General features: G+C 39.9%; 1 protein-coding gene across 2 annotated transcripts in view; it reads left to right on the forward strand.

The window, feature by feature from the left end:
* Positions 1–5,223: 5,223 nt before the first annotated feature.
* PHLDB2 (pleckstrin homology like domain family B member 2) overlaps positions 5,224–15,552 on the forward strand; it is a 122,197-nt gene continuing 111,868 nt past the window's right edge. For both annotated transcript variants that reach the window (XM_030940849.1, XM_030940852.1), the window contains exon 1: positions 5,224–5,301. In XM_030940849.1, the coding sequence (XP_030796709.1) occupies positions 5,235–5,301 (67 nt within the window). In that variant the 5' untranslated portion in view covers positions 5,224–5,234. The remainder of the gene's footprint in view (positions 5,302–15,552) is intronic.

A 15,552-nucleotide genomic window follows, 5' to 3' on the forward strand; every position in this document is an offset into this window, starting at 1 on the left:
TAATATAAGATTATTCTTCTTATATCTACTAATATAGTATTTAAATTAATAGATTTCCTCATATTGAATCATCTTTGCATTCCAGAAATAAATCCTACTTGGTCATGGTATATTTTATTAATATGGTGTTGGATTCTATTTTCTAATATTTACTCTAGCATTTTTGCATTGATATTGGATAATTGCTTGTAATCTTATTTACACATTAGAATCATTTTTCTCCATACCATTTTTAGGAGAACAGTTTCCATGAAAGGGAGCTTGGTAATAACAAAAGGGATAAAGAGACAATCTAACACAGAAATAGAGAGACCTGACTTAGGGCCACATAGATTAAGGGGAGGTTGCTGACCCCTCCCTTACTGACTAGGTGACCTTAGAAGAAGTTATTCCTCCTCTTCTGCCCTCAATTTTCTTGCCTATCAATTAGAAGAACCTACCTCAAAAGACTGTGTGAGAATAAAATGACAAGATGTCGGTACAGACTTCAGTACAATGCCTGACACAATGTAAGTCCACGCAAACACTGGTATACTGTATTTTATTAGAAAGAACGATTTTTCTTCTACTGCTTCTCACATTATAATAATGTGGCATAAAGACATATGTGGACAGATATCTCATAGTTTCATCAGGAGGCAGATAGTCTCCAATACCATTTTGTCATGATTACCAGGTCACAGAGGAGTTTAGGCAGCTAATCTAGGGAGCTAGGTTTGTATTTTTTCTCTTCTTTTGTAGTTACTCCATTCCAGACCAGAAGTTTGAATTTATAATTTTATTTAATTAATTTTATTTATTTATTTTTGAGACAGAGTCTCACTCTGTTGCCCAGGCTGCAGTGCAGTGGGGTGATCTTGGTTCACTGCAACCTCTACCTCCCAGGTTAAAGCGATTCTCCTGCCTCAGCCTCCTGAGTAGCTGGGACTACAGGCGCCCGCCACCATGCCCAGTTAATTTTTAGCTGTATTTTTGGTAGAGATGGGGTTTGAATTTAAACGGTGAGCTTTTCATGGTTACTGAGTAGGAGTAGGAGGAGGGGGGAACTGTAAAGGAATGAAAAAGGAAGAGAAAACTTCTTGAACCCCTCCTACATGCCAGGAACTAATTTAGATATATCTGCCGTTATTACGTGAGGAAAGCTGGAGGGTTGCATCAGGGTTATAGAACTCAAGAACCACCTTGACAGGTGAATGGGTATGGGCATTGTCTCTCTATCTAACAGTTGAGATCAACTTTTGTTCTTTTCTTCTCACTCATAACCTCTTCAAATAGAATAAAGAGATGCATTTTCTCTGGGTTAGGCTCTCAGTTACTCTAGCTCTAAGTGCTCTGAACATCAGGAAATCACTCTGTACAGGGTGTTAGCTGGGCTTCTAGGACCCCTGCATGTGGAGGAGTTAAGGAGAGTAATCATTTATCAATACATTTATCCACAACCTTTTTATTATGAATGTGTTTATTCGGCAACCCTTTATTAAGACTGCAGAGGTGGAAATGCTATCTATAGTTGTAAGACTGATAGACCTAGAGCATTGTAGGAATGTCCTAGAAAAAGAAATTGGCCTGAAGATGTTGGCATTTCTACAGAACCTAGAAAGTCAGAGTTAGAAAGCAAAGCAAAGCTTGTGGGAGACAGCACAGTACATTTATTAAGGAACAGACTCGCACATATCTAGGTCTGCATTTTGTCTTCCTATCTTTCTTACTATTGACTTTGGACAAGTTCTTTATTTTTCTGAGCTTTAATTGTATTTCTGTAAATTTAGGGAAAAGTACCTTATATATGGGGCTATAGTGAAGGTTAAAGGAGATAATGTAGGTAAAACATTTAGCACAGTGCCTGACTTATAATCGCTCAAATATAATGGCCATTATTATTATCTGGTCTTTAGCAGTGTTCACTTCTTGCCTCTGTCAACAATCTTTTCCTTAGACTATAAGCTTCTGCTTCTTTTTCTTTAAAGACTGTTTTTTCGTTCACAGCAAAATTGAGATGAAGGTACAGAGATTTCTCATATACGCCCATCCTCACACAAACATGGCCTCTCTCCTTATTAACATCCCCAAGGGTAGTATGTGTGCTACAACTGGTAAACCGGTGAACTTATATTGATGCATTGCCATCACACAAACTCCATAGTTTACATTAGGGTTCACTCTTGGTATTGTACATTCTATAGGTTTAGACACATATATAATAACCAATCTCCACTATTATAGTATCTTACAGAGTATTTTCACTGCCTAAAAATCTTCTGTGAAGCTTCTTTTTAAAAAAAAAAAAAAAAAAAGCTTTTATTGAGATATAATTCACATACCATATAATTCACCTATTTAAAGTTTACAATTCAATGGTTTTTAATATATTCAAAGAGTCATCCATAATCTAATTTTAGAATATTTTCCTCATTCTCAAAAGAAAATCCGCATCCATTAGCAGCACTCTCTATTCCTCTTTCATCTCTTCCCTACATCCACTTCTAGGTAACCACAAATCTATTTTCTGTCTCTATAGATTTACCTATTCTGAACAGTTCATATAAATGTAATCATGTAATATGTGATCTTTTGTGACTAGCTTCTTTCATTTAGCATGTTTTCAAAGTTCATCCATGTTGAAGCATTGTGTCAGTACTTTGTTCCTTTGTATTGCTGAATGATATTCCATCGTATAGATACATCACACTTTATCCATTCACCTTTTGAAAGACATCTGAGTTGTTTCCATTTTTTGCTATTACAAATAATGACACCATGAACATTTACATATGAGTTTCTGTGAGAACATATGTTTTCATTTCTTTGGGGTATATACATAGGAGTGGAATTTCTGGATTTTATGACAGCCTGTCAACCTTTAGAGGAACTGGCAGATTGTGAGCCAAAGAGGCATTTTGTGTTTCCACAAACACCCTATGAGTGCTCCAGTTTCTCCATTCTCTCCAACACTTGTTACAATCTGTCTTTTTTATTATAGCCATCCTAGTGGGTGTGAAATGGTATCATATTGTGGTATTGATGTGCCTTTCCCAAATGGCTAAAGATGTTCGGTATATCTCCTTTGGAGCAATGTCTAAAATCCTTTGGGTATTTTGATTTTTTTATTAGACAGCGTCTTGCTCTGTTGCCCAGGCTGGAGCTCAGTAGCATGATCATAGCTCACTGCAGCTCCTGACTCCTGGGCTCAAGCCATCCTCCTGCCTCAGCCTCCAAGTAGCTGGGAACACAGACACATGGCACCATGCCTGGCTCATTTTTTAAAATCTTTGGTAGAGACAGGATCTCTCTATACTGCCCGAGCTGGTCTCGAAATCCTGGGCTCAAGTGATCCTCCTGCCTCAGCCTCACAAAGTGTTGGGATTACAGGAGTGAGCCACCATGCTTTGCCAAGTATTTTGAATTTTAAGAGTTTTACACATACTCTAGCTGCAAGTCCCTTATCAGATATATAATTTACAAACATTTTATCCTGCTCTGTGGGCTCTCATTTCACTCTTTTGATGGTATTGCTTATAGCACAAAAGTTTTTAAAGCTTCTTTTAAGTATAACTTACGGAAGTTTATATTTCAGCAGTTATCTCCTAAATAATATTCATGCTGGTAGACTTTCAGTGGAAGACTTGGCCTTGTTCTTCATGGACAAAAATGAGGCCCTCAGTATGTAAAAATCCTCTAATTATAACCTTCCTGTCACATACCTGTTGACCTATATTGGCATCTACCCTTACCTGCTTTCACTACCCATTCTCTTGAAATAAAAAGAGATTATTCTAGTCAATACCAACACTCCAGCTGGGTTCTTGACCTCATCCTCTCTCTATTCTCCCAGCACATTCCTCTGTCACTTAATCTCTCTGTTTCCTAGATCTTTCACATCTCTCTCAGCCTGTGAGGCAGTTTGCCTTGCTCCTTCCCATTTTGGAAAAAAAAAAAAAAAAAACTTGTCTTGATCTGCATCCTCCAACTATGCATCTCTAGTCTTGTTCTCTACCCAGCACTTCACTTGGATGCCCTACAGATATATTTCAATTCAACACATCCAGAATTAAATTCCCCTCCTCACTCCACATCCGTTCTACTTCCAGTATTTCTGTTTGTAGATAATGGCACTATCATCCATCACTTACCCAAATCAAACCCTCTCTCCCCTGTACCCACCTTCTAGAATCAATAAATCATGTTGGCTTGATGCGTTTTACCTCCCAGGTATATCATACAGTCTGCATCTCACTATTGTACATAAATGCCTTTAGTTTAGTTTCTTAGCATCTCTCCCCTGAATTATTGTATAGACCTCTAACTTATCTTTCTACCTCCAATTCTGCCACCATTAAGGTTCACTCTCCTTAATATACCAAGAGCAATATAAACGAAACCTGGTATGTTTTAGCATTTGAATAGGAGATGGTGACTGTTACCTCATTAGGTAATGTACATCACTGGTTATGTGACTTTTGATAACTCTCTAATTATTCATCTTCAGTCTCTGGCTCCTCATTTGTTAAATAAAAAATTGACAGCACTTAGCCTTAGAGACATTGTGAGAATCAAGTGGGACAATATTTGGCACACTAGGTGTACAACAAATGGGGGCCCTTACTTACATGACAGTGGGACCAGGTCATCTCCTGGGGCTCCCCTATGTCTACAGAGAATATTAGACATGTCAGCTGTAGGAAGCCAGACTTAAAGTCAGGAACTCTTTGGGAAGCTCTTGAGAACAAAGACACTGGTTTCTTTCCCTATAACTTGGGATTTGTGAAAATTAGAAGAAATAATAAAGACAAAGTACCTAACAGGGTGACAGGTAAATAATAAGCATGGGATGAAAAACAGAAAATAAGCAGCAACATGGCCAAGAAGAAATAACTATGCTAAGAAACTGGTTCCTCTTTTGGTTTAAGCATTGTCCATTACTCGTTTGCCAGAATTTGTCTATTGTAGACAAAAGTGTGCTTTTGTTGTTAGTGGTGCTGCTGGTGGTGAAGTTCTGTTGTTTTACAGGGAAGATAGCAGTGAAATAACAGGGTGATCCAAGACGTCTGTTTTTCAACTCTAGCAGCAGTTAGTTTCCCCGGATGTTCAACATCTGTGCTCAACAGATGAAGTTCTATTGACCTTGAGTTTTCAGAGGTCAGTTCAGCTTTCCAATCATGGTACCTCTTTTTTCTTGCTGTGTGCAGGCTGGCACTGATCTCAGTTTATCCTTTGAGATTGAGCAGAAGATCCCAATGGAGGAGGATGATACCCAGAGAGAGGTGCCCAAGGAAGATGGAGTTGGTGATGTGCAACATTTTGGTGAGAACTTTATTGTCAGAGGTTTTCAGTACATATTTACAAGTTCTTACTCCATCATACATATCGAGAATGAGCTGGCATTTTCAAGTAAAAACCCAGGAGTCCAGCAATCACTGGGGAAGAAAGCCTGAGGCTGGCAATTCTTACCCAGAACTTTGGTCACCTGCTTGTTCACAGGTCACCGTATCTTACCTCACTGAAGACATATACTGAGGTTTTATTTAAGCCAGATGCTGAAGGATGGGAAGACCCAAGCAGCTGGTGTGGAGGTCTTTCCCAGTGACTCATCACTCACTCAGAAATCAAAGCCTGCACAAGAAAGGGTGGGACAGGACGCATAGAGAAAGACACCAAGCCTTTAGACTCTAGCAGAGTAGCTGATATTGACACCTCTAAGGAGGGAGGAGGCTCCAACACAACTATTCCCAATTCACAGGGTTTGCGGTTCTGGTTGAAATCTTTGCAAAGCTTTCCCCTGGCACTCAAACAGAATAAATAGGCTTATACAGTGTATATATTCCTCATTATTTTTTATTATGCCTCAGATGATCAAGTAACCAGAGAGCTGAGGGATAAGCTTGGTTACCTAGTTTCAGCCAATCTCATTAGTATTTCCTTCTGACCAGCTGACCAGCTCTGTACTGCAAAGTCTTCTTGTGTTAAGGGAGGGTGATTCCAAACCAGATTTAATTTTTCATTTACTCATTGTGCTAAGTTCTAGACACAAGAAGTTAAAATAGAAAAACCAGTGTTAGGGCTCTCCAGAGAAACAGAACCAATAGAACACACACACACACACACACAGAGAGAGAGAGAGAGAGAGAGAGAGAGAGAGAGAGAGAGAGATTTTAAGGAATTATCTTACTCGGTTGCTCTATTATGGGGTTGGTTGGGAATTCTGCAATCGTAGGGAGTGTATATCTTGAGCAGACACGGAAAATAAAACAGAAACATTGCAATATGATGATGTAAAATACTTTGACATCTAACCAAAACCAGTCATGGATTTGGAGAAAGCTTTTCGGAGAGGGTGATTTCTTTTTTTTTTTTTTTTTTTTTTTTTTTTGAGACGGAGTCTTGCTCTGTCTCCCAGGCCGGAGTGCAGTGGCCGGATCTCAGCTCACTGCAAGTTCCTCCTCCTGGGTTTACGCCATTCTCTCGCCTCAGCCTCCCAAGTAGCTGGGACTACAGGCGCCCGCCACATCGCCCGGCTAAGTTTTTGTATTTCTTTAGTAGAGACGGGGTTTCACCGTGTTAGCCAGGATGGTCTCGATCTCCTGACCTCGTGATCCGCCCGTCTCGGCCTCCCAAAGTGCTGGGATTACAGGCTTGAGCCACCGCGCCCGGCCCGGAGAGGGTGATTTCTGAAGCAACCATTGCTCCGTGAATTGTGGTTATGAAGAAAGAGATAAATGAATGTGAAACTGCAGGCAGTTTACTGTGACTGGAACGCTCCCTCCTTGCAGGAGGAGGAGGAAGGAAATGGCAAGCTATTAGGTGGGGAAATAACCTGGAGAAACCAGATGACATTTTTTGTTTGTTTGTTTATTTGTTTTCATGCTAATCTGAAGATTCCAGATTTATTTTATCCTAAAGGCTTTGAGAATTCTAAGCATTGGAGTGATGAGATTAGAGTTTTGGTAAAGACCAATTTATGTAATTATTCAACAAATATTTAATAGTGTCTGTCACGTATAAAGTTCTGTTAGAGGCACTGGAAATATGACAATGAACAAGACAGAAAGATCCTAGTCCTCATACAGCTTAGAATTGTGTGCGGGAGATTAGGGGGAAAAAGACTAATAAAAGAACTTAAAATTTTAAGTACTGTTATTGAGGCTTGATTTAGGAGCTTATTACAATTCCAATATCCTCCCATCCCATCTCACCTGGCCATCACATCCTGCCATAAGTGGAAGCTTTAAATACTGAGTATTACTCAGCAACTGCCCTATATCCCATCCCCTCTCATGGCCAAATGCACAGTCTTGGATTTGATACTTCTAGACCCTCTTTCCAAAATATGGATCTTAGCTTTTTCTTTAGGCTCTGCATCTTCCATTTCCTTGGGAGAGCCTTACTTACTGCACACCCAATGTCCCTTTAGCCCTGGGACTAATGAGGTTCCATCTTCTCTTGACTTGCTCCTGGCCCTCTCTAAAAGTGGGGAAATACCTGGTAGTAAATGAAGGCAAGGGGATGAAGAGTACTATTGACAGAAGTTTAAGAGGTAAAAATTATACGATTTGGCAATGGATTGCTAATAGGGGCTGAGGAAGAATTGAGGGATTGAAGAAGTTTTCCAGTAAGGGAGTTGGATGACTGGATCTAAGAGGGTGTCCTTTACTTAACTGTAGACTACAGTTAAGGAGGGCTGAGGGGTGCATGTGAGGGAAAGTGATAATGATGTAAGGATTAGGACATGTTAAGTCTGCTCTGCCCAAGGGATACCCCTGTGTAGGTAAACAGTATGTGACCCTCACCTTCTCCCATGTATATTCCTAAACCTTCCTTCCTTCTTGTACTGAGGATTGTGGAAGTTGGAATGAAAAACAAGGGACTGATATTTCCAGTAGGATCAAAGCATTCAACAAAGTAATTGAGAATCTATCATAAAATGCTAATAGCCCATGAGAGATAAAACTTTCTTTTGAGAACTAATTACCAGTAAATTATTCATCAAGGGTAATGTTGCCTCCCGGCCACTAGGGACACTTCATAATTGCCTGTGTAAGGAATTTTCCACCTGAATAGTCACTTTGATAACTTCTGCAGGACAAAACTAGCTTTTGCAACAGGAAAACAATAAACCACATCAGAGCTTGTCTTGATTACATTGCTCATCAATGCTCAGCAGACTAGAGGAGTAAAAAGCACAAGTGCTTTGGTGCTTTGATTCCCCCAACCAGCACTCCAGTTGTTGAGGGATCTCAGACCTTATCGGGGGTTTTTGTTGAAGAAACAGAGGAAGAGCCCCAGAAAGCTCTGCCAACAGGCTTGGGGTGTGGGGAGAAAAATACTCCCTTTAGACATATACAGTCATGCACTGCATAATGTTTCAATCAATGATGGACAACATGTACAACAGTGGTCCTGTAAGATTATAATGGAGCTGAAAAATGTCTTATCATCTGGTGACATGGGTACGGTAGCACAACACCTTACCTTTTCTGTGTTGAGATGTTTAGATACACAAATATTTACCATTATATTACAGTTGCCTACAGTATTCAGTATAGTAGCATTCTATATAGGCTTGTAACCTAGGAATAGGCTATGCCATTCTTATGGCTATGCCATATAGACTGGGTGTGTAGTAGACTATGCCACCTAGTTTTGTGTAAGTGGACTCTATGATGTTTGCACAATGACAAAATTACCTAACAACGCATTTCTCAGAACATAGCCCTAGCTTCAAGCAATGCGTGACTTTCCCCTTGTGAATTGATGGGTTGCTAAGCCTTTTATAAAGCTAACTTTAATATTAACATTGAAGATACAGTGAATCCATATACTCATGTTAAAGTTCTGGAGATTTCTTTCTTTCTTTTTCTTTTTTTTGAGATAGGGTCTCACTCTATAGCCTAGGCTGGAATGCAGTGATGGAATCATAGTTCACTGCAGCCTTGAATTCTTGGGCTCAGTTGATCCTCCTGCCTTAGTCTCCAGAGTAGGTAAGACTATAGGCCCATGACACCATGCCTGGATAATTGAAAAAAATATTTTTTTTTAGAGAAGGGATTTTGCTATGTTGCCTAGGCTGGTCTCAAACTCCTGGGCTCAAATGATCCTCCCACCTTGGCCTCCCAAAGCGCTGGGATTCCAGCCATGAGCCACTGTGCCAGGCCAAAGTTCTGAAAATTCTTATGTCAAGCTCATAAATATAATACTAATACCTTAGGAATCAACCTCTGGAAATCATCAATAAGAGAATGACCTTTTAAATAGAGCTTATTTTGTTTTCCATTTGAACAGCACAGCAAGTGAATTTTGATCATCTTCTTTAGGAATATTTGTAACTCAGAAATTCTTGTTTCTTGTCATTATGCAAAATAGACACTAGCACATGTATTTTATAGCAGTGCAATTCACAATTGCCAAAATGTGGAACCAACCTAAGTACCTATCAACTAATGAGTGGATAAAGAAAATGTGGTATAGATACACCACGGAATACTATTCAGCCATTAAACGGCATGAAATAATGTCTTTTACAGCAACTTAGATGGAGCTGGAGGCCATTATTCTAAGTGAAATAACAGGAGTGGAAAACCGAAAACCGTATGTTCTCACTTATAAGTGGGAGTTAAGCTATGGGTACACAAAGGCATACAGAGTGACACAATGGACTTTAGAGACTCAAAGGGAGAAGGTGGGGGGCGGGGCTAGGGATACAAAACTACACATTAGGTAAATGTACACTACTTGCATGATGGGTGCACTAAAACATCAAAATTAATCACTATATAATTGATTTGTGTAATAAAAAACTACTTGTACCTAAAAAGCTATTGAAATTTTAAAAATTTAAAAAGAAATTCTTGGTTCTTGAGGATAGACATAAATTCAAATGAGACTAAAATAACCATACTAAGATGAAGCAGGAGGATCCCTTGAGCCTAGGAGCTTAAGATTAGCCTGGACAATATAGCGAGACCCCACCCCCACAAAAAGTTTTTAAAATTTGGGTGTGGTGGCATGCACTTGTGGTCCTAGTTACTTGGGAGGCTGAGGCATGAGGATGGCTTGAGTCCAGGTTTCAAGTTATAATGATCTATAATTACTCCACTATACTCCAGCCTGGGCAACAGAACAAGACCTTGTCTTTAAAGTAAATACATAAATAAATAAAGGAACTATACTAGTCATAACATCACCATCTGTATCTCAGAAATAAATGCTTCAAACAACCATTTAGAATTTATTGAGCACTAACATAAATCTCCAGTCAGAGTTGAGTGCTATAAAATAATGTTTTTGGCCAGGCACGGTGGCTCATGCCTGTAGTCTGAGCACTTTGAGAGGCCAAGGTGGGCGGATCACGAGGTCAGGAGATCGAGACCATCCTGGCTAACATGGTGAAACCCCATCTCTACTAAAAATACAAAAAATTACCCGGGCATGGTGGTGGGCACCTGTAGTCCCAGCTACTCGGGAGGCTGAGGCAGGAGAATGGCATGAACCTGGGAGGCGGAGCTTGCAGTGAGCAGAGATCACACCACTGCACTCCAGCCTGGGCGACAGAGCGAGACTCCGTCTCAAAAAAAAAAAAAAAAGAGTTGTACTAGTGTTCTTTGCGATTCTCCTGAGAAAAGCAATGAAATTGTCCCCAGCAAGTGGAACATTAAAAATGGTCAGGCCGGGCGCGGTGGCTCAAGCCTGTAATCCCAGCACTTTGGGAGGCCGAGACGGGCGGATCACGAGGTCAGGAGATCGAGACCATCCTGGCTAACATGGTGAAACCCCATCTCTACTAAAAATACAAAAAATTACCCGGGCATGGTGGTGGGCACCTGTAGTCCCAGCTACTCGGGAGGCTGAGGCAGGAGAATGGCGTGAACCCGGGAGGCGGAGCTTGCAGGGAGCCGAGATTGCGCCACTGCACTCCAGTCTGGGCGACAGAGCGAGACTCCGCCTCAAAAAAAAAAAAAAAAGGTCAGGCAAGTAGCTCTGAGTCCCTGCAGACACAGCCAGTTAATTGGAATATTGTCACTGAATTTCTGGTCCATCAGTGACCCAACACCCAAAGGGGCCTGTTCATGTGTATTTCTGTGAGCATTTTAGGATCTGTAACTGCAGAGTTATGTTAACGCTGAAAAAGAAAAAGGGCAGTCTAGAGTGGATGGAGAGATTTAATATGTTAATTGTGACCCTAATGAATACGTAGTTGAGCAGCCTCGACTTGCAACTGACACCTTGTTTAATACAGGAAGTACAGTAGGGCTTTATTAGAGTCTTTAAATGTCGTGGTTGGAGCTCATATTTTTTTTTCACCCTATGCCTATATAATCATGTTGTTCCACTTCCTACACAGCCCCTGGCTCTTCCTGTTGTCCAGCGGCAAGGAGCCAGTGCAAGTTCAGAGTAAGGAAATGACATAATTAAAATGGTATTCAATGCGAAGCCTAAAATTCAAAGCCCCATCTTTCCCCTTTCCTCAAATCTGGCCCCAGCACCCTAGATCTTATCTCCTACTCCTCCCTCCCCAGCTCAGGCGGCTGTATTACTCACTCTTTCCCAAACCTGCCTTGGCTTTACTGTCCTCCTGCATTGTTCGTGGTCTTTCCTCTGCCTAGAAGGCCCCCCAACCTTTTTTTTTTCAATATGAAACTCACATATAGTGTCTTCCCTGGTGGACTCACTGGACACAGATACCCCTTTACCTGAACTCTTCTGTATCATTGTTTTTTAGTATATATTACGTTATCACATTACAGTTATATGCTAGGCAGTATAAAACCGAGTAGGTGTTTCATAAATTTGCCTTTGTTTTAACATTCCTCATGTTCTGAATCCTGGCCCCTGCTCTCAGTTGTCAGAATTCTCCCATGTGCTGAAGTCTGTGTATATCTGACACATCAATGTGGACATCTATCCCTGCCCAAGGTGGCATTCTCCCTCTCTCTCTCGCTCTCTCTCTATATATAAAATGTATTTAAATATAATTATGTTATATGTAAAGATCATATGTAATATATATTATATATACATAAATTAATATACATAAAGATTATATATTATAATAATCCTTATGTATAATTATCTTTATATGTAATATAATTACCTTTATGTATAACATTAAGGACAAATTTGAAATCAAGGTATGGTATAACTGGAGGGATGATGAAAGTTCAGATGAAAGGAAAAACAAAGAAAACCAATAGAAGAGAAGCTGAGTTCTCTTCAGTATCAAGGAATACTGCTGATAAGGTGTTGGTTTTTTTTTTTCCCATGATAAGTAGACAAGATACAGAGAAACTCCTTGTTTTAAGCCCACTATGCAGGCAAAGTAGACCAATTCAGGGTCCTCAAGTGATAAGAAAAGTGAGCCAGATAACACAGCTAGGATAGGTTAATCTAAAAGACACACACACACACACACACACACACACACACACACACACACACACACTCCCCATCCTTTTCCTGCCTGATCGCAATACAAACTCACAGAAAAGACTGGGGGTAGGGCAGAAAGAGAACATTTGATGCAGAAATTAATCAGATGTTCCAAACAGATTTAGATTTTTCTCCTAATTAGAGAACCTACCTTGTAATTGTTTAAAGATAGTGCAGCACATGGGGATAATCACTAAACTTGAGGAGACAAAAATTATGCCCCATGAGGTTAAAGTGATTCCCACCTTAGTTTTGGTTAACTTTCTGGTATTAATTTGAATAATATGCTATTTATACTTTATATATTTAAATATATATTAGAGAATGTATAGTAAAAACCAAGTATTTGATAAGGTTATTGGAATAAAAATACATCAACATTTTAAAAAGGAGAGGAAAGCAAAGTCTTTATTACCATTACACAAAAATTTAATGGTAAGCTTGACTCTGGGCTTCCCGGCAACAAGGATACAAAGAGAAACACTGGGTTACACAGTTCCCCTTAACAACAGTTGCAGATCCAAGGTGAAAACAGATGAAGATGCCTTTTCTAAGAAATGAAAGTACATTCATTTTTTTAGAGAGAAAATTTATCCAAGTACTAAATTCTAAAAAGAGTGTAATTTGGAACCGAACTTATATAGGACAGTCAGTATACAACACAATGGTCAATATCATTATCAATAGTTCCAGAAAGGCAAATGTGGTTGGAAACTACTCTGCTGGGTGTTCTTTTTGTGCTATCTATCCCCTGTGCAAGGAATGGTACCTACATTAACACACTGGCTTATAAAATATGAGTTCGGCCAGGTGCAGTGGCTCATGCCTATAATTCCAGCACTTTGGGAGGCCAAGGTGGGCGGATCACCTGAGATCAAGAGTTCGAGACTAGCCTGACCAACATGGTGAAACCCCATCTCTACTAAGAATACAAAATTAGCTGGGCGTGGTGGAGCATGCCTGTAATCCCAGCTACTCCAGAGGCTGAGGCAGGAGAATCGCTTGAACCCAGGAGGCAGAGGTTGTGGTGAGCCAAGATCACGCCATTGCACTCTAGCCTGGGCAACAAGAGCAAGACTCCATCCCGCTCCCCACCAAAAAAAAAGAGTTCTTACTTTTCAGAATAGAGGTTTGCTTCTCAATGAAGGTAAATAATGCACTCGAATTACTTGGCTAGTGTATTAGTCTGTTCTCACACTCCTGTAAAGAAATACCTGAGACTAGGTAATTTATAAAGGAAAGAGGTTTAATTGACTCACAGTTTCGCATTGCTGGGGAGGCCTCAGGAAACTTAGAATCATGGCAAGGGCAAAGGAGAAGCAGACACTTTCTTCAGAGGGCAGCAGGACAGAATGAATGCAAGCAGGGGGAATGCCAGACACTTACAAAACCATCAGATCTCCTGAGAATTCACTATCATGAGAACAGCATGGCGGAAACTGCCCCCAAGATCAAATTACCTCCACCTGGTCCCACCCTTGACACTTGGGGATTATGGAAATTACAATTCCAGGTGAGATTTAAGTTGGGACACAGAGTCAAACTATATTAGCTAGCAAAGGGGCTGAATCCGGGCTCAAAACTCAGTTCTGCCTGACCTCACAGTCAATGATTTTTCCACTGCACTCTGCAAGTAGAAATTTCTTGATTCATTAAATCATCATAATATTAAAGTGAACTTCAGCAAAAACAATTGTTCCATGAGTTGAACTGCAGTGAGATTGAAATGAGTTAATAGCTACAAAGATTTGTTAGGCTATCATTGCAGAGAAAGGAGCAAATATACAGATTCAGGACATAAAAAGTTAATCAAATCCAACCGATCTTTTCTAATAAAAGGGAACAATAGCAAAAATAATTCCAAATGGAATAACATCGAAATTCATAATATCACTGTATGTGTTTCAAAGTGAGCAGGTATGTACAAACCTACTCCCAAAGACCACAGAGGCTGAAAAGTCAAAGAAAGAGGCTGACAAGTCCAGTTTCTCAGAAAGAAACATTTAATAGAGACTTATGAACAGAAGCCATGTCCCCAGTGGCTGCGAAAAAAGATGGTGCATCTCCATGCTGTCACCCCCAGAGTCAAGACACATAAACTAAAGAAAAGAATGTGTAGGAGAATTGAAGTCGACCCCTCAGGGAGAGGCAAGAATGCTATGTGAATCTTCCTATGGGCAGGATTTATGGTCAAGGTTGTTTTGACGCAAGGGCAGGATTTAAGGTAACAGTAGATAAAGTACAAATCTTAGAGTAATTCCCAGAACTCGGGTTAATCAGAAGTCAACATGTAATCTTCCATGGAACTAGAGTAAAAAGAAAAAACAAGTCAGCATGGCAGATGAGCATCCAAGAGAGTTGCTTTAGCCTCCACACTGTGCAACACCTTAAGGTTCCCCACCCGAGAGGGTGAAGGATAAAGGAAACTAAGGTCAGGGACTGTAACCACTACAGATCCTGGAGAGGCAAACAAGAAAGGTCTGCTATTTAGTTTACAACACAATATCTCTAGTGATAAGGAATGGCAGAGGGGGAGGCAGGACTCTGGTCTGTGATTAAATAGAAAACTTTATTATAAAGAACCCAGGAAATAGAAAAAAGTAGAAAGACTTTTCTTTCTTTCTTTCTCTCTCTCTCTTTTTCTTTCTTTCTTTCTTTCTTTCTTTCTTTCTTTCTTTCTTTTCTTTCTTTCTTTTTTCTTTCTTTCTCTCTTTCTCTTTCTTTTCTTTCTTTCTTTCTTCTTCTTTTCTTAATCGAGTTTCGTGGTCGGGTGGGTGTTCCGGCGGCGATCGTTGGGGGGTTTGATCGTGTGGTTTCTCCTTTTTTTCTTTTATCTCCTTGTCTTATCTTTTTCTTATCCTTTCTTTTTCTTTTCCTCTTTCTTCTTTTCTTTTCTTTCTTCTTTTTTCTCTTTCTTCTTTCTTCTTCTTTCTCTTTTTCTTTCTTTTTCTTTATATTTCTTTCTGTTCTTTCTTTCCTTTCTTCTGTTCTCCTTTTATTTCTTTCTTTTTTCTTTCCTTTGCTCTCTCTTCGTTCTCTCTTTTTCTCTCTTTCGCCCTCCTTTCGTTTTCCTTATCTCGCTATCCTTTCTCTTTTTCTCTCTTTCCTTCGCTCTTCTTCTTCTCTCTCTTC

Source organism: Rhinopithecus roxellana, chromosome 1 (assembly GCF_007565055.1).
Source record: "Rhinopithecus roxellana isolate Shanxi Qingling chromosome 1, ASM756505v1, whole genome shotgun sequence".
Classification (NCBI taxonomy): Eukaryota; Metazoa; Chordata; class Mammalia; order Primates; family Cercopithecidae; genus Rhinopithecus; species Rhinopithecus roxellana.